Below are 20,585 nucleotides of genomic sequence, written 5' to 3'. Positions count from 1 at the left end.
TTCTGTTCGGCATATCTGTTTGTTTCTGTTACAATAAGATTTATTACTTCTTCATCAAAAAATAATGAAAACACCTGAAGATGGGTAATGTTTTTATTTGCAGTCCTGATTTGCCTGTAAAATCAAATCTTTTTTGGCATCCTTTGTATTCAGTCCATTCAATAACTTCATTTGTTTCAGTCACTTCAGTCTCTCCAAATTGCTCACGAGTGTTTTCTTCTGCCATCCAGTCTTGAAGCACTTCTTCAATTTTTCCAGTATTTCAGTATCTCCTTCATTTGAAGAAATATCCTGGTCAGGATCTTTTCAAGAATCACAAGAGTCGAAATGTTCTTTTTCATCTTCAGAACTACTTCTAAGATTTTCAGCAATTTCTCTCAGTTCCTCTTCTTTTAGTAATTTTCTTTTAGCCATTGCTTTTTACATTTTTTTTTTTTTTTTTAACAACACACTTCTACAGACTTCCGAAGAAACACAACAATAATAACGGGGATAATACAGTGTGCTAATGAACTTGTTTTCACAAAATCTCTAACAATACTGACAAACTTATTGCAACGTTTGAGAGTTTATTTTATCGTGATTACTTTTATTGCAGCGCGTGCCTGCTCATCTTTGCATGCAATAAACTAATCACAAACTACCTTCATATGTATGCTGTAATAGCGTCACATGTATATGGCCAATGTAGCTTCTCAAGAAATAAAAGTAACCTACTAAGCCACATATATGTAACACAAAAAAATACTCTTTTTTGATATTTTAAACAATAAAACGGAATAACACTGACATTACAATATTTATTTTAGAATTACTAATCAAATTATTTACCAAATATTTTTTGGCCCCTGGGAGGGATTTTTTTTCTTAAAACTAGCTAGGCAGTCAACGTGTTAAAATCTCCTAATAAACAAACAGGAGATGGTAACTGAAAAATAACATTTACCAGTTGCTGAACTGTACACGATTGGTTTGGTGTAAGATAAATTAAGACCAGTGTCAGAATGATATCAATTACTACATGTGTGGCAACCGTTTCAAATTGTGTTTGCAATAGAATGCGTCTGGAGGGGACTCGTGAGTCCACGAGTACGGCTACTCCTCCATGGGGACTATTAGTATCAGACCTTGTCTGAAGACAGTATAATTTTTGACAGAAACAGATATTTTTGTTGTTAAATTCGTTTCTTGTAAGCATATGGCAGCAGGATTCTAAACAGTGAATTAGTTCATAGATATCATCAATAGAAAACTGGTGAATTAGTTCATAGATATCATCAATAGAAAACTGGTGAATTAGTTCATAGATATCATCAATAGAAAACTGGTGAATTAATTCATAGATATCATCAATAGAAAACTGGTGAATTAGTTCATAGATATCATCAATAGAAAACTGGTGAATTAATTCATAGATATCATCAATAGAAAACTGAGAAAACTGCGAAAACCTCTGCAATTCCACTGTATGATTTGTTCCATTATTTGGTTTTGTGAGCAGAAGAGGAGTCTGCCTGCTTTTTGTGAGTGGCTTGTTTATATCTGTTGGGTTTCAATTTTTTTCTTTTCTTGAAAAATGTGAGCGTCTTGAGTCATTCAGTTCTTCCATATGAAATACATCTGCATGTATTTCAAGATCTTCTGAGTTAGTGGTATCATCTGTGTTCTTGTTTGATAGGTTTGATTGCTTCACCCTCAACTGCTTCACAATAGGAAAGTCTCTGGGATAGAATTGCCAGTGGTGTATTGCTGCATTGGTCTACAACCTTTGGTGCAGATGGATGCTGGATCGTGAGGACTGATTGAGGCCAGTCTGAGACTGATGTGTCTGGATGGATGGACACCTCTGTCTGACATGCTACTGATTGGTGAGTGTCAGTAGCAAAAGCATAAGTGCATTTTGGTATACTTAATTTTACTTGTTTTCTTGCCTCTTGGTAGGAAAACTTTTATTTTCAATTTTATATTTTTGTATTTTTTTCCAACTTCCAGAGGTCACAGTCTTTGGAGTATGCCGGACGGTTGCCCTTGCAATGGGGACATTGTGGAGTTGGTGCCTTACATTCTGTTTGGGTATGAGTTTTACACCCACAGTTTGCACATGTTGCATCTCCATGACATGCTCTCTGGGAATGGCCAAATTACTAGAATTTAAAACATCCTAGCGGGTTCGGAACATATGGCCGAAAGTGACAGTTTAAATATCCTGCCTTGATTTAAGCTAGTAGGTTTGGAGAACTGAAAGTTAAAATTATACTCTGAGTGGGGACTAAACTGCCATCTTTTCAGATCATGATCCTTTTTGCCTGAGTGACTTTTGATTTTTAAATTCTTGGACTATTTCATCTCCGGGAATGTTCAATAAATCCCATTCAGTGATCACTCCCTTTAAAGAACTGAGGGTGGTATTGTGGTGTGATTTGAACTGGGATTCCCCACAAGAATGTCAGACGTAATAATAGTTCAGAGTCGAGAATTGGTGGTCTTCATTAATAAATCTCCCGACTGGAGGCATTTTGTATTTTTGGTGAACTTGCAGCATGTTCGAGGCATCTGAATGATGAAAGGGGAGAGCTTTCCCACAGGTTGCATTGATGGAGAATGTATTATCAGGAATGCTGGTGCCAGTGTCTTTTTTTCATTCTCTTCGAGAGAGAGAGAGAAAGAGAGAGAGAGAGAGAGAGAGAAGTCATGGTCGATGTCATTATTGTCATTTGGTTCAGATCTCATGGGCTCTAAACGTGGAAATTGATTTGTTTTTATCTCTGCTCCTTTTTAGCCCCGAGGGTTGGTTTATCCCCTGGGTTACCGGCGCCACCACATAGAGGCAGGAGTGGTACCACCAGTGACCATGCAGTTGTTTAAATTAGTTGTTTGTTTGTTTGTTATTTGGTTTTTAGGAGCATTAGCAACTAAGGCCATATTGCTCCGGGATATGCGGTGGTCATTCCCTGACCTTTCCGCATCTTCCGTATTTGGTGTTTAAATTAGTAGAGTTGGTTAGTAATAAATATAAAGACTAAAAAAAAGAAAATAAAAGAAAGGTGGATTTCCTTTCTTAGTTCTTACTTTTGACCTCTAAAGCACAGAACCACTTCAAGTAATAGTAATAGCAATAGAGGCATGTGATGCAAGAAAGCAAGTGTATGAGCTTATGTAGCATCAGCCAAAAAAAAAAAAAAATCACACAACCATTCCCTCTAAAAGTTTGTCCAGTTCCTCCTTGAATTTATTTAAGCTATCAAATTCCACAATGACACATGGAAGTTTGTTCCAGCAATTAACCACCCGCTGGCTAAAGGCAAATTTCTGCACATCTATTCTACAACTGTCATTCCTCAATTTGAATTTATGCCCCTTTAGGTTTGTAATCTGAGCAAGCGGAAGAATCCCATCAGAATCCAGCATGCTCAACCCATTCAAGGCCTTATACACCTCAATCAAATCACCTCGCAGGTGCCTAGTCTGAAGCCGCTGCAATTTGCAGAACTTAAGCCTCCCTTGGTAAGAGGACCCCTTTGTTCCACTCACCAATCTTGTTGCCATTCTCTGCACATGCACAAGCAAATCTACATCCTTCCTAAAATGAGGCCTCCACACCTGTATGCAGTACTCAAGGCATGGCCTGACCATTGCCTTATACAAAGGGATAATCACCTGCTTTCCACTGCTAGCAAAAATTCCTTCATATCATTGACAAAACCTGTTACCTGCTCTGGCAGCCTGTCTGCATTGCTCAGAAAACTTCATATATGACTGCACAATCACACCCAGGTCTTTTTCATTTTCTACCACCCTAAGCGAGAGAGGGGGATAAACTGCAGTTGATACCTAAATTTATGGCCCTGTCTCTATTATGATCATATAGCCCTCAATTAATTTTAATTCTCCACTACCTTTAGTTTGTACTGGTAAAATTATATATTATTCTAGGAATACTGCTATCGAAATGCGGTATCATGCACTTATAAATGTTAATAATTTTATTAACACCTTTCTAATTTATCCATGACTTGTTAGAGTAGCAGAGCCTGCTCACCTTTGCATATTCAGCAAACTTAGACAGTGATATAAATAAGTTTTCTTTTTATATTCCACAAGGCCCAGAGGCCACATAGGATCAGAGGAGTTCACAAGATGGTGAGAATATAAAAACATCACATTCTGTCACAGAGGCATGAACCAGTGAACTCAAATGTATATACGAATGAGCCGTTGCATAAAGGACCCCACAATGAACTCCGAAGGATCCCACCCATTTTGAAATAAAATTATAAAATACACTAGTGTACAGAATTTAATTCTTACATTTAACTGTTATGTTGCTATCATTCAGTCCAGTTTCAGACATATCATTAAATCAAAAAAAAAAAAAAAAAAATATATATATATATATATATATATATACACACTACTTTTAAGAATGACTAAAATTAAATAAAAATTGAGACTAATGAAGTGAAGTACCTCTGTTACAAAAAAGAATTATTAGCAATTACCTGATTATGGATATTCTTTAGAAACTAATAATATTAAAACATTCCAGCTACAAGTAGTATTCTTTTTAGTGCACCATAAAAGCTTGGCAGGTTAACATTCAATGGGAGAACTATTTTCACTTGCTGCTGTGATGCTCTATGCATTAATTACACAGAAGCACTTGTATGAACAAAGGAAAGGACATGAATGAAACAGAGAAGAACAGATCAGAATTTATGTAGGCTAGCAAACAGTAATCTTTAAATATAGTGGTTAAAACATTGGAAGAGCTATATCATTTAAAAAATTCTCACTACATGTATTTTGGATAATGTGATTATTATTCATGTCTATGATATTTCAAATAAAAATCAGTATGTTTTCTGACTTTAATAAGAAGTTGTTAAAATATACTTATTTTTTATTTGAAAGCAAACAGAGGTTTCTATTACATACACTTTTCACATTATATACACGTCTTTATGCTTAACACAATATACAATACCTAACGGATTACATTCATAATGAATGATTCAAAAACAGTAATAAAGGTAAAAGAATTTTCTTGTATTCTTGTCTGCAATATTTAATTCATTGATGTGAAAGAAATAGGATAGGAAAGTCCTGTCATTATAATTTAATGTTGATTTACTTCTAAGGATTAGACAATCAATAAAATCCAACTTCTGCTGCCTGCAGTACAGTAGTTTAAAAGTGATAAATGTTGCATTAATAATATGTTTTAGAAAGTGCTATTTCATTATTATATCTAAAAAATGTCTGTGTATTTTGAAACTAGAAAACTCTTACAACAGACAATATTTGCAACCAAATATTGCCCATGCAGAACGCAAAGTACAGTTTTAACATCAGGCATCGTTTTCTTCAAAAATGATTATATACATATATATATATATAAAAAAAAAACCTCTCTATATATGTCGACTATTTCTTTGCTCCATCAGAAGTAGCTGCTACAATATACAGGATTTTTCAAAATACAAAAAAAAAATCATTTCTCCTATTGTATACAATTTAATCCATCAGCAAAAAGAAATTATGTCATTGCCTTTTTTTCTTTGGCTGTAATAACACACATAAATCATAAGGATGCTTGAAGTTCCAAATGTTCTCTCATCCAATTGCACAGCAAATTTAGTTTGCTGCAATTCAGAAACCACAGTTTATGGATATCTTCAACATTTCATCAATACAACATTGAGCTGTATTGTTACTCTGTGGAATGCACTTTAATACTGGATATGGATTCATTTTCATGACAGCTTATAATTCTTTATACTGATTATGTTAAATTGATACTACTGATGGCAGTATCAATTGCTCCCCAATTATGTGTGGATATCCTGCTCTTGCAATCCTCCTTCAGCATTTCTAGAAATTAAATGTTTCAAGAATGATTTTAAACCCATTGTAGAACATTTTATAAATTTATCTTTAAAGCATTGAAATATTCAAAATCCCCTTTTTCACCAGGATGCATATTTTTCAGCTGGTGGTTTGATGGTTTCATAGTATCGTTCCAAAAGGTGTTCTCACACAAGAGACATAACAATACTGATTCTTTGCCAGGCGAAGAAATAAATCCAAACATTAAATAATCTTGCGAATATAGATGACACGTCTTTTTTTGAGGGCAACATGACATATAAGGATCTTCAATAAGCAGTCAGAAGCAGTCATATAATCTTATTTATTTCGGACAAGAGTCTGTGAGATTTTAGTTTTCACCCATTGTACTGCCAAGCGACAAAGTTTCCTGCAATTCTGAGAGAGAGAGAGAGAGCTGAATAAGAATAGTCAGGCATTCCTGTAAAAGGCACATTCCAGAAGTATATGCTTTACTATCAGTGATATTTGGCAGTGTATACACAGTAAGTTATAGGTGGGTTAGTGAGTGTGACCTATTTGGTCATGACTAGGATTATTTTTCTTGTCTGTTTGTATGGAAGCTGAAAGCCCATAATTGTGGTACAGGTTTAATTTCACGGAGTTTATCATATATTTGTGTTTATGAGCCTGATAGATCTCATTGAGCATCGTTCAATGAGGTCTATCAGGCTCATTGAACGATGGTGCTCATTGAGCACCATCGTTCTTTACACATTCTTCATATATTGGTTTTATAACTAGCGAACAGTAGTAGAAAATTCATTGAGGATGTGCTCAATGGATGTTTAGCAGCATGATCTGTGGTTTCATTCCCTGATATTGCAGTATGGCCTGGGATCCAACAGAAACAACTATTTGTCTATGCTTACTGAGGAGAATCAGCTCTCATTTGATGAGATTTATTATTGCTCTTATTGTTTCTCCCTGATTGGGGGTTCCACCTCGTGATGGGTATTGCGACCAAGTACAACTCTCTGACTATCCTACAGGTGTTCAGGATTACAACTTTCTGGAGTTCCTTGTAGGTGTTCACTGGGAGACCTATTGCTGCTAGGCTGTTATGTAGGGTCTTCCAACTAGTATTTCCTTGCTAGTTTCTGATGTATTATCCTGGCTACCTGATCGTGTCCACGAGTGTACTCAGTCTGGGTGATCAACTTGCATCCCATGGTGTGTTGGATCATTTCTGAGGCCAGGTGGTATCGTTGACTTCGGGCTCCTTAGCAATGTATTTTCTATAGTTTCCGGTGTTGATTACCTGGTCTTGGATGGCGAACATGAATCCTTCAGTCTCAGGCAAGAGCATCCCGCTCATGAGCCATGCATTGGAAGCAATTTTATCTATGTGATCTTGATGGAGATCATTGTAGTGTCTGCCATGGTGTGTCTTTTCTGCCAATCTTTCTAGCTTCGTTTGTGCCGTCTGGTTGGGAGAGGACTCCTAGTTTAGGTTGAGTGTGGTATACCACTTGTCTATCTTCCTTATCGCCTGCTGGAGTGCTGTTGTTTGTTTGTTATTTGGTTTTTTGGAGCATTAGCAACTAAGGCCATATTGCTCCAGAGTGCTGTTGTGTGATTCTGGAAGTAATCCTTCAGGTTAGCAATTGCTGTCTACTGTTGCTCAATGAGGTCTATCAGGCTCCTTCCTCCTTTCCGGGCAACTGTCAGTCTCTCCATGACTGATTTCGGGTGGTGTTGGTGGCTCTTGGTCATCATTGTCCTCTTTCTCATGATATCCTCCAGCTCGGTGTTAGTCCAATCTATGACCACGAAGGAGTATGTTAGCGCTGGGACTGAATAGGTGTTTATGGCTTTAACTGTGTTCCCTCCATTCAGCTTTGCTTTCAGCAGGCTTCTGAGTCGCTGATGGTATTTTTCAGTCAGGCAGGCCTTAATTCCTTCTGTTTTTGGTTCTTCTGCTGCCGGTCTCTCGTTTCTCTTCCATTAATCCTAGTAGCTGCTACGGCAGCACAATACATGGCTGTGTGGATGGCCTCCAGTGTTGCACCATTATTGTTGAGGTAATGTGGTATTATTTGCCGACTGAGGTGGTCTCTTTCCACTTCAGCTACTGTGGGTTGTATTTCTTCTTGCTCTTCCTCCTCTGGTTCGGTGGTGGTGGTATGTTCTTCCTCATCTGGTTCCGTATTCTTTATCCTTTATAGTTGATCGCTCACGTCCTGCTTGATTTTTTTCTAAGATTACAGGAGCTATCGGGTTCTTTGTGACGATGGTCCTTCTCTGGTCCGTTATTCGCTGACCTTAATATCTGTGAATCGTTCAGCCACTTGGTATGTAGTCTCACCCTATAAGTTGTCATATCGGTCTCCAGCTTCGTTATTTCGTAGTATGCTTGCATAATGTACATATTCATTTCGATGCTCCACTTTATGTGTTGGTGTTTTCTTCCTTCCTGGGTGATTACTGGCACAATTGCGCAGGAAGCACTTCCAGTTGGTAGGGTTGGATGGTCTTGCCCTTCTCTTATTGTTATTATTATTAGCTACATGGTGCAAGGAAGCCTGAAGCTTATGCTGCAACAGCCAAAAAAAAAAAAAAAAATTCCTGAGTTACCCTAAGAGAGAGAGAGTCAAAAGGAATCACCAAAAAAGAGACGAATGATGATATCCAGCTCAGGGCCCATGGGTGTGACAAGACCATACTCACCAGATGTGAGCCCCCGAGGGTATAATAATAAGGGATGAAACAACAGATCATGCTTTTGGGCCTTCCCTGGAATGCATTGGTTAGTTCGAGATACAAGGAAGTGAGACTCCTAAGTATCTACCAGCTATTCCAGAAAGCCGAGGCGATCCTTGTTTACAATACTATGAAGACAGCAGACTTTCCCTCTCTCTTCAGATCCTTTTTCATAACCACAGACGAAGAAGAAATATCATCAATCTAAGAAATGAAGCCAACCTGAAGATTCCGCTTTTCAGAAAAGCCATAAGTCAGAAAAGTATAAAATACAGAGGTGCTAAAACCTGGAACAAACTTCCTGAAAAAATCAAAAATGCCACTTCACTAAATCAATTCAAGAAACTACTAATTGAACACATCACCAGAGATGTCTGATTCAATTTACCTTCCACTCAACTCCTGGATTTTAAAAACACCAACATGGAAATAATGTACAAATGTTAAAGGAAGCAGCTGGCAAATAGTTTGTAAATTTCTGTGCATGTATCTCATCATTTTTCTTTTCTCTCCTCATTTAATTGTAAAAATGTTCACAATGACGTTATAAGTAGTGATGCTTTTTGAAGTCTTCTGTAAAGAAATGTACAAAAAACTCCAATTTATTTATGTCTTTCCTGTTGAACATTACCTTACAATTTCAGAACTGTACATTTTTCAATTGTATATTTGTATATTCATAATTTTTTAAGGGAAACACCCCCTAAAAAGCCATTGGCTTATGTGTTCTCCCTCCCTTTTTGCTGTTATCTCCCAAAAAAGTGTAACATAAAATAGGGATAAATAAATTATTATTATTATGCTGCCAAACTTCCATTGAGCACAGCCACAACGAATTTTCTAGTACTGTTCACTGATTACAAAACCAATATAAAAAGAGCATGCAAAGAATAATGGGCTGTTTTATGGCAAACACGAAGACATGAATATGTTAAACCTAGAAGACGAATATTATTCACTATTTCAAGAAGATGGCTATCCAAGCGAAGTTCAGGATGTATCTTATATCCGGTACAGTTATTAACAGCAGTAGATTTCTGGCTGAATATTTCATAACCATTTTGTGTCATCCGCAGTTTAATGCAATTTAGTAAGATGTGTAGTTGTCACTTAATGTAGTTCATGTTTAGAGAACGACAGAAGATTGTGAATTCACCAGCATAAAAGTATAAATCTTTTCTGGAATTATTTGGTTATATGTCTCATTCTAATTGCAAATAAAGCAGCAATGGGAAAACAGAGCATTGTGAGATTCCTTCTTCTAGAACAAAGTTTTTAGATATGTCTTGCCAATAATGAACTTGAAAGGATGTGTTGAAGGAAATTTTGGATGAAATAAGGTAAATGGCCTCTCAAGCCAAGAGAATATAGATCCTTTAAGATGCCAAAATGACATGTAATGTCAAAGGCTTTCTCAACATCAAGACAAATCATGACAAGATGTTAATTTTTAATGAATGCAACCCCAATGCTTGTTTCAGCTTTAATCATGAGATCCAATGATGATCGATTTTTTCAGAATATATATTCATTGTTGTTAATCAGATTTCAGGACTAAACATAGCTATTGTGACAACGGTATGCCATTTTTTTGAAGGGTTTTGCTGAGACAGCTCATAAGAGAAACCGGTCTTGGTTGTGAGGAGCACAATGGTCTTTAACTGGTTTTGGGATTGCCAGCATATAGGAATGATGCCTTATTGGTGTTTAAGGACACAAGTAACTGACAGAGTGGTAACTGATTACCACTCTGTCTTCTCCTACTCGACCATATCTTTATCCATTGCAGCAACTCGCCCTTAATGCCATACTGCTCCAATTTGTACAGCAGTCTTCCAGGTGCAACAGCATCAAAAGCTTTCTTGAAATCCAAGTACAGTCAGTTCTGCTATAACACGGTATATGTGTTCTTAAAAATCTCTGCATTATAGTATTTCTCACATTAAAAACAACAGGGCTTATGGAAAAAATTGGGTTGGAGCAGAGCACTCAAAAAAAAAAAAAAAAAAAAAAAAAAAAAAGTTCAGTCTGGTAAGTAAAACACTACAAAAAGTTAAAAACACAATAAAATTGCTAAAACAGGTTTAAACATCTTAAATTTTTAATAAATAACTGAATGTTACAGTAAATACAGCACTTTACCTTGACAAGATATGAAGTTTGCTTGATATTTCTGTTCACCGACATTATCTTTTTTTTGTGGATTGTAAAATTTAAAAGAATAAAAAAGATAAGCAATTAGTAACTACAAACACAAGACAGAAATTGCACAAGTGAGACAAGTTTACAAAATTTAAAAAATAGGAATGAAGAGAATATTCTGAAAATGTATTTATGTTTTTTATAAGATTGAAGATTTCACCAAAATAACGTAAAAAGCCACGGAATTCCAGATATCAGTATTATCGCAAGTGCAGTAAGACTGAGTTTACTATCCATTTATAATTAGATTGCACTAACTGAAAAAACCCAATAAACTGGGAACTGCAAATTGTTTTATGGTAGTGATCTCCAGAAATGTGCTCCTCTGCTCATGCTATCCCGCCTCACGACATTTCTGTTCGAACAGAAAAATGTGAGCTCCTGAAAACATGAGTTGGCCTACAATTATCAGTTATTATCTTGTGAATATAGTGAATGACAACAGTATATCTGCAACCAATACAACTACAGTAACTGGGAAATGCAGCACTTACACATTTGACATTTTTTAAGTTTCGTAAATGTATGTATTGCAGTGCAAGTCACTACATTCAGCTTGATGCCGAGGTTTTGTGTTCACCTGGTGTTACTCGCAAATGAAATCATGCATGAGCCAATGCGAAAATCACGTTGTTCCCTAATATATCAGTCGCGTTTGAGCAAATTCGGGTTGCAAAAATGTGCATTATAGTAGAACTGACTGTATATGATATTAAAACCATTTTCTGCATCCAGTTCCTCCGTGACCGCATCATAGTATTTAATCAAATTAATCAGACAAGACTTTCCCCTTAACAAATCCATGCTGTGTCTGAGCTATAACTGCAGTCTTGTCTAGATGATCCTGCAATGTTTATTTCAGTTATTCGATTATTTTCCCTGGAACAGAAGTTTAACTAACAGGTTTGTAGTTACTTGTGTCACTCTTAGATCCCCCTTTGTGAATTAGGGATACATTTGCACTTCTCCAGTCCGTGGGGACCTCCCGAGTCCAAGGATGCTCTCATAATTACAGCTAAGTGTTTGTTTACTTCCTATGCTGCCTCCTTTAATATAACTGGATAGATTCCATCCACCTAAGGTGCCTCTCAACGTTTAACTTCAATAATTTCTCCTCCACTTTACTCTCACTTATACAAATTCATTTAGCTCCCTGTTAGAGCTGGGGAAACTTCTGGCCTCTACTTCCCCACAGAATTCCTCATGTGTGAAGGTAGATGCAAAATACTCATTCACTTTGTCAGCTTTCTGAGCAGGATCATCAACAGTCGAACCATTGATATCAAGTGAACCAATCTGATCTGTCCCCTTCCTTTTAGAATTTACATAAGTAAAGAAGTCCTTGCTGTTTTTCTTTGCATCCTTTGCCAAGGATTCCTTGTAATCTGCCTTCGCTTGCCTAACTTCCTTTGTGACTTGATTACAGTTGGTCCCACTGTATAGAATTTATAAACTGTCTGAGACCACTGCAGTCACCTTTACGAAAACAGAAACCCTTCTTTATAAGGGAGAAGCTTTTTGATTTTGATGTAACGTAACTACATCAGCATTTAAACTAAACAGAAGAAATATTTCTAGATAACAAGATGCTTTTTAGAATGCACTAGGATCGCTTGACCATGGAATAATTGGTATCAGGAGACTTTGGGGGTGCAGTCAGCCAATCTCAAGCAGAGGTAGTTGGGTTCCCCTGTGAATTATTTTAAATTTTTTCAACCCACACAACATGCAACCAGCCTGTGAACACTGGTTGATTGATTGATTGATTTGGTAGTTGTTGGCGCATCGGCTTCTGTGGCCATATTGCACCTCCCAAGGTTTTTTGCAGTACTTTGATCCAAGCCCGAGGCGGGAATCGAACCCGCGACCTTTGGGTTGCCTGGCAGGTACTTTACCCACTCGGCTAGCCCGGTCGGCTGTGAACACTGGTGAAATTGCACAAAAGTTGCTTATGTCCTATAAAATCAAACCTGTTTTTTCACAAATCCCAGTTAGTAAAATACATCAAGTTTGATTAATAAAATGGGGATGTCATAAAACATGTCTCATCTACTTAACAGGAAATGGAGCATCAATACAGCAATTCATCTTATTGGTATCAAATCATGATTTGGTGACTCCATCCATTTGGTTCACTCTATGCACATAAATACTTTAAAGGGTTTGTTAATTGAGATGTCCAATGACTACAGCGACCATTCATTCTGCTTTTTGACCATTTTTCCTTCTTTCACACTTGTTACACATGAAAAAGCCCCAATTGCCATGAAGATACAAAAACAGAAATAATTTAAATTTGATAGTACTTTGATATCTCTAACTCTACTCATGGCAAAAGAAATCACTATTCACCTAGTACATAAGATCCCTTCAGTCCATAAGATGCAGGAGAATTATGTAACATTTTGGGATTATACTTCGTATTATACATTACCATGTTTTATAAAATTATTTTCTTTTGCACCAGTTAGTTGTGCTCCCCTCCCCAGAAAAGGGTGTGAAATGCTGCAGCATATTCCAGCAGAAAAAAAAAGAAGCACAGTTAGTTACACAAATAGCAATTTTCTTGTCTACTTAAAGAAAAAGTATATATGCTTTTAATAACATAAATAAATGAATGAAAAATTTATATATTAACAGAGAACTTACCATACAGTGAATTATACACACATTTTTTGGATCTTGTTTCAACCATAAGTACATACTTCGACACAGTGATATAAGAGTATCAAGTGAAGGTGCCCGTTTTGCTGACCAGCCAGCTTCAGTAACCCTGGCATTAAATTTCTCAGATGTGTATGCTCTTTCAGAAACATTATACACAGAATAATGATTCCGATGTCGGGTATCAAGCAAACCTCTAACATCTTCTACATGATTTCTATATGCAGATTCTAAACCTTCTGCAGGATAAGACATCACTAAATATAAAGAAAAACATATATATGTATATTTTTTAACCAGAATTATAAAAATAGAGGACATATTTACACAACTTTTTAACATCTATACATATACAGGGTTGTTAAAATTAAAGTATCCTTATGTAGAGGAATCTGGAGCGAGTTCTAAGGCTCATACTGAAGAGAAATTCGGACAAAACGTACAATAAAGAATGCGCTCGCATTTATTGGGGGGGGGGGAAGTTACTGTATGGCACTATAACTATCTTAGTTACAATTATGTAAATAACTTACACTATTTGTATAATCGTAAGTTATTGCCAGAGCGCCACTACTTAGCTCTACTGTACTGTAAAAAAGCAGAGCAGTCTTCTCAAAATATTACAGTAGATGTTTGCCTGCACTACAGCAGCAATGCCAAAAGGGTTGCAGGCAAATGCATTAGTGAAGCTGTACTATCAGAACAGCAACAATGCAGCTGCAGCTATCAGAGAATTCTGGCGTCAGAAGCGTATAAGGTGTGGATGTGACCTATGACTGTTTGTGCTGTCCACAAAATGATTGCGAAATTTGAAGCAACAAGACATCTTGGTGTTCAAAGAGGTCAAAAACGAGTGGAGTCCTGTCGTGTTGAAGATGTGGCTATGGCTGTCATGGATTTATCAAGTCATTCATGTGGTAGTGCAAGTGTGCCAGCTGTTTCTCGTGAAGTGGACATGCTGTATTCCACTGTAAGGCTAGTAATGCGTCAGGTGTTGCGGTACTATCCTTACAAGATGCACATGCTACAGCAGCTAAAGCATGGCGATGCAGATATTCGTTTCACATATGCACTTCAGTTTTTGGCCCAAATGAGAGTGGATATCACTTGGCCATGGAACATCCTTTGGAGTGATGAAGCCCACTTCTGCTTAAATAGACAAGTGAATACACATAATGGTCGCATTTGGGCAACAGAAAACCCTCCAGTTATCCAAGAAGTTGCACTGCATTCTCCAAAAGTGATGTGGATTTATGGTCAAATTCATGATTGGGCCATATTTTTTTGAACATGTACAACCGACTGGACCCTGCACCCGTTCCGTCATTGGACAGCAATATTATGAAATGTTGGCAAATTTTGCAATACCAGAGCTGCAACAATGTGAGTGACTTCAGGATACCATATTTATGCAAGATGGTGCGTCACCCCACATCCACCGTTGTGTCCAAAGATTGCTAAGGCAACACTTTACAGATGAACGGGTCATCAGCTGTTATTTGCAGACATCTTGGCCACCCCAAACATCGGACCTCACCCATGCGACTTCTGGTTGTGGAGTTTTTTGAAGAACTAGGTGTACAGGAAAGGATGTCAAACTCTGGCAGATCTGAAGGACAGCATTAGACGTCATGTGCTGCCTGTTCCAGTTAACATATAACCTTCTGCTGTAGAAAATGATGTTCTTCAAATGGAAACTGTTGTTGACCAAAATGGACACATTGAACAAATGTAGCACTGTTCAAGTGATTTGTATTGCACAGCACCATATAGTGACAAATTTTGTAACTAATTTTTTTCCCCCAATAAATGGCGAGTGCATTCTTTATTGTACTTGTCCAAATTTCTCTTCAGTACGAGTCTTAGAATCGCTCCAGAGCCTTCTACATAGTAATACTTTAATTTTAACAACCTTGTACTTCCTATACATCTAGTATATACACTGGTGTTCAAAGAAAGTGCATCACCCTTTAAAACTGTAATTGTCGTCCATCCGAATAATGTAAGTGTATATGGCAATATTTCTTACAAATTTCATCAGATAAGATTGACATGCATAGGTGATGATGTAATACTGCATCAGCACAACTCTTGCAGAGTGTGCTTATATAGCTTTTAGCTATATAGGCATGCTCTGCAAGAATTGAAGTCATTCCTTGCTTGTGTCAGGATGGCTAGTCACGTGCAGTTGATGCAACGAAGAAAGAGTGCTATTGTTACTTTACATGAGGAAGGATGTTCTTCTTGTCATATTGCTTATAGAGTGGTTTTTTTTTTTTTTTTTTAGTTGTTGGCGCATCGGCTTCTGTGGCCATAATGCACTTCCCAAAGTTTTTGCATTTTACTCTGATCCAAGCCCGAGGCGGGATTTGAACCCATGACCTTTGGGTTGCCAGGCAGGCACTTTACCCACCTGGCTAGCCCGGTCAGCTTATACAGTGTCTTGTAATCAGTTTACAGTGAGTAGATTTATTTCCAAACTCAAGAATACTGGTTCTGCTGATGGGAATAAAGAAACCAGACACAAACAAGTCTCTACAAAAAAAACAGGAGTGCATTTTGAAGCGCTTATGCCTTAAAAACCATAAATCTTCTTCATCTGAGCTGAAAAGAGAATGGGAAGAACATACAGGAATAGTAGCAAGTGCAGTAGCAGTCAGAATACGCCTCTTCAAAAAGGGATGTGTAGCCCGTCGTCCTAAGAAGAAGCCCTCCTCACACAAAAAATGAAAAATGTCCGATTGATTTGGTGTAAGGAGCATGTCATATGGACCCCCGAGCAGTGGAAGTCAGTTATTTTCTTGGATGAGAAGAAATTCAACCTGCATGGCTCTGATGGGAGACAAATGATTCGCCGTAGACGTGGTGAAGAATACCATCCAGACTGTATGGTGTCTACAGTGAAATTCCCTACCAGACAAATGAAATGGGAGTGCATTTCATATCACCTGCAGTTTATAAAAGGTTCCGTAAATGCCAATGAATACGTGGCTATATTGGAAGGAAAATTGCTGCCAACCATTAGAGACCATTTCAACCTGCCAAGTAATTGCATCTTTCAGGACAACTCTGCTCCTTGTCATAGTGCGAAAAGTGTAAGTAGGCACTTCTGTAGTTACTTTAGCTTCATTTATGCATTGGAGATTCAACAATAATGTGTTTACATTTGTAACAGGTGAAAAAATGGTTGGAAGAATGGTCCATAGCAACTTTTAGTTGGCCAGGAAACAGCCCGGACCCGAATCCTATACAGAACTGTTGGCATCATGTGGAATCTGCAGTTGTCAGATAGAAACCTAAGCCCCTTCGTGAACTTCAGGAAGCCATAATTGATGTTTGGAACCACGAACTATCAGTTGATTATCTTCAGAAATTGATCTTGTCAATGCCTTGAAAATGTGATGCTGTCATCAGGGCCAGAGGCAGTTCAATTAAATATTAGTTTGCACCTGGCAAACGTTTCATTTTGTTTTCCATTTAAAATGATAAACTGAAGCAAATTGAGGGCTTCTGATAACATTTCAGCCATAATTGTCGTATTTACCAAAACTGCTGTATAAAGGTTGCAAATGCTCATTTTGAAATATTTTGAGAGCACCTGTCAAATATTACTTAGCTTTGCCTTAACTATTAATAAATATCTTTTGTTTATATTTCTATTTGTGATGGTAGTCATTAATGTAACATACCATTGCAAAAAAGGGTTACAAATGTGAAATTCCAAGGTGATCCACTTTCTTTGAACACCAGTGTATAGCTACTTGTTATATCCATGTGTTGCATTCCTGGAAATCACTGTAATTAACAAAAATTCATAAAATGGTATACATTGAAAGCATATATTCAAATATATTACCAAACACATAATAATAACAAATGTATTATTACATTTCTTTTTCATATATTCATGTTAGAGAAAATGACCACAAACATATTATATATTCATTTGATTAAAACATTTAACAAATTCAAAAAAAGGTTAAGCCTATAAACACTTATAATAGATTTCAGAAAAAATTAAGAAAATAAACCTTACACATGATTGGACTGGATCCATGCTTACAGCGGCTAGGTGGAGTCAAAAGCAAACATCCAGGTCATTTATGTCACATGACTCAAACAAAGATTTAAATTCATGTTGAGGTTGGTTGGTTTGTGTTTTATTGGCACATTACAAACCACAGCTATAAAGCCAAAACCAGGTCATATAAGAGATATCAGTTAAGATTTCTGTGAGCTAATGAACTAACTTTATGAATTAAATTAACTTTTTTATCCCCATTTGATCTACTTGATCAAAGAAAGTGAGAAATTATGCAGGTATGATTTGCAGGATCAGTCGATCAGACTGGGGTCTCAAAAGAAAGACCCTGGCAATCATATACCATGCAATGTTCCTGCCTGTTATCACCTATGGATACGGTGCGTAGTTCACCAGCTCGGCCATAGTAAGAAACAGGAATAAATTAGAATCAATACAAAGGAAAATAGCAGAGCATGTCGCACAGTGAGCACACCTGCACTACAGTTGCTGGCCAGAGCTCTCCCACTTTAACAGGAAGAAGCCAAAAGAGGCCTGTATTATAGACTTAAAAAGGGCATACCCACAGAATTTCTGGGGATATGCCCTTGAACCTACATACACCTTCAATACCGAAAGAAAAAGAATAGCCACAAAGCACCGTGAGCTATGGCAAACAAAATGAGAAAAAGGAAACCAGAGGTCTAGTTACCAAAAGGTTTCTGCCATGGGTGGCAATAGTCAGCCCAAAGCCGTCTGAGTGGTATGCCCTGGGACTTTTCACAACATTTATATTGATAGTTAACGGCTCCCTAAAGGCAAAAATAACCTGCTTAGGGCTGACTGATGACCCAAATTGCACCGGTGGTGAGAATGAAGACTTCTATATGAATGTATAATTTATGACATCCCCAGAATACAGCTAATAGCACAGATTGGTCCTCTTCCAAGAGAAGAATATCTATTCATTATAGAAGAGGAAAATTATAAAGCCTTTACAACCTTCACACAAAGTATTCGAAATACAAAGAACTATCCAAAGAATGGCAATTCAGCCTCCCAGCAATTAAACAATAATCAATAGTTAAGATTGTTCACGTCTCCCACCACACTCAGACGATGACCTAATAACTGTCAGGACAGCAGTATTCTGCACCCTAACATGACAAAACCAGATTGACCTGGCTATCCACCCCCCCAGGACTACCCTGCCATGTGTAGGAACCTGGGGCTCCATACCAAATAAGTAACCATGTGGGGGAAGGAGATGTACAGGCAGCCAGGGAAACAGATTAGCTAAAAAATATCAGTAAGCTGGCAGCAAGGGGATGCAATGCAGAATGAATAGGTTGGTCACTGAGTGAAAGAGTGAATTAGTAATTATGGAAGAAGAATAAATGTCAGTTTTGGTGAAAGAAAGAGTGACCCAGCATGATGGAAAGAGAGTGAATGAGTGTTAAGGTGAATGGGAATGAGTGGAAGAGCAAATGTAATTAGCTGAAAGAATACAAAGTTAATAATAAACTTGCACTTCTTTTTATATACTAACAAACATTTAGAATTGGCATTAATAGAGGCATATGATGCAAGAAAGCAAGCTTATGCAGCATCAGCCAAAAAAAATCCTCCCATTTCATCCCTCCATTTGTTTCAAATGCCTGTCCAGCTCAGCCTTAAATTTATTTAGGCTATTAACTTCCACAACAAAAGATGGAAGTCTGTTCCACAAATCAACTAACCATTGGCTAAAAGCAAATTTCCGCACAACTATTCTACAACTGTCTTTCCTCAATTTCAAACTGCGCCCCCCTCAGTTTCTTAATCTGAGCACGAGAAAGAATCCCATCAGCATTCAGCTTGCTCAACCCATTCAAGGCCTTATACACCTCAATCAGATCACCTCACAGGCACCTACTCTCCAGGCACTACAATTTGTAAAACTTAAGCCTTCCTTGGTAAGAGCAACCCTTTGTTCCCCTCATCGACATTGTTGCCCTTCTTTGTACTTGTTCTAGCAACTCTATATCCTTCCTAAAATGAGACCTCCAGACCTGTAAACAGTATTCTAAGTGTGGCCTGACCACTGCCTTGTATAATGCGATAATCACCTCCCTGTTCCTGCTAGAAAAATTCCTATGCATTATTAATAAGACTCCATGACTTGCCCTGACAGCCCGTCTGTACTGCTCAATGAACTTCATATTTGACTGCCAATTACCCCCAGGTCTTTTTGACTTTCCACTTCCCTGAGTGTAGTACTACACAGTTGGTACGTTTCTCTTCGATTATTGCTACCCATATGCAGTACTTTGCATCTGTCAATGTTAAGCTTCAGTTGCCACTTCTCAGCCCTTTTTACTAACAACACAAACAATATCACTATATTATCCCTTGGCCTGCACCACAACTGAAGAATAACAGTAAGTTGAGGTGACCAGAGAGTTCAGTGCAGAAAGCAACAGTCAAACAAATGAAAGGAAAGCCAGAGGAATGAACGAGAGTGTGTGTGAGAAAAAGAACACAAACCATAAATGTTACAGTTAAGTACACACTAACTGTAGTTTTAATCTTTTATATTCCTTCTTATTTAGCTTAATTATTAAGCATTAGTATTTAAATTACATTACACACCATTGCATCCCCTTCTGGTGTATGAGAAAGAGATGAATGAGTGAGTGAGAAAAAAAAAAAAAAAAAAACCCAAATGCCAGCTAACATATACCACCCCGCAGAGCAGGATGGGCAGCTTGACCTTCCTACCGGATTCGACAAGACACAGACCTCACAACCATCACCAACGAAGACGTACTGCAGCTTTGCTGCCAACACCATTTAGCAATCTGAACTGGGTACACTCACCCAGTTCCCTTTAAAACCCCATCCCCAGGCAGGGGAGGAAGGAGATGGGTCACTGTCTCCTTCCATCCCTGCCCCCCCCATACTTTGCTTGGTGGGGCTCGTCCCCAGTGATCTCTTTGGGGATGCCTACTATATCATCCTCATCCTTCTACCTGTTTTCCCCCAGTCTCCAGTCATCCCCCCCACTCTTACTAAATCGACCGAGTACACCCCTATCAAATTCTAGTGTTCACCTCCCTTTTTTTGCTTT

The 20,585-nt window shown here is 37.7% G+C and overlaps 1 protein-coding gene across 2 annotated transcripts in view; it reads right to left on the bottom strand.

The window, feature by feature from the left end:
• aux (cyclin-G-associated kinase) overlaps nt 1-20,585 on the bottom strand; it is a 703,221-nt gene that overhangs the window by 227,492 nt on the left and 455,144 nt on the right. For both annotated transcript variants that reach the window (XM_090387776.1, XM_090387775.1), the window contains exon 12: nt 13,441-13,712. In XM_090387776.1, coding sequence (XP_090243902.1) covers nt 13,441-13,712 — 272 coding nt within the window. The remainder of the gene's footprint in view (nt 1-13,440; nt 13,713-20,585) is intronic.

This window comes from Mastigoproctus giganteus, chromosome 13 (genome assembly GCF_048544385.1).
Source record: "Mastigoproctus giganteus isolate SK-2022 chromosome 13, ASM4854438v1, whole genome shotgun sequence".
NCBI classification, from domain to species: domain Eukaryota; kingdom Metazoa; phylum Arthropoda; class Arachnida; order Uropygi; family Thelyphonidae; genus Mastigoproctus; species Mastigoproctus giganteus.
The sequence above is the reverse complement of the archived record's forward strand: the minus strand, read 5'-3'. Positions and strand labels throughout refer to the sequence as shown.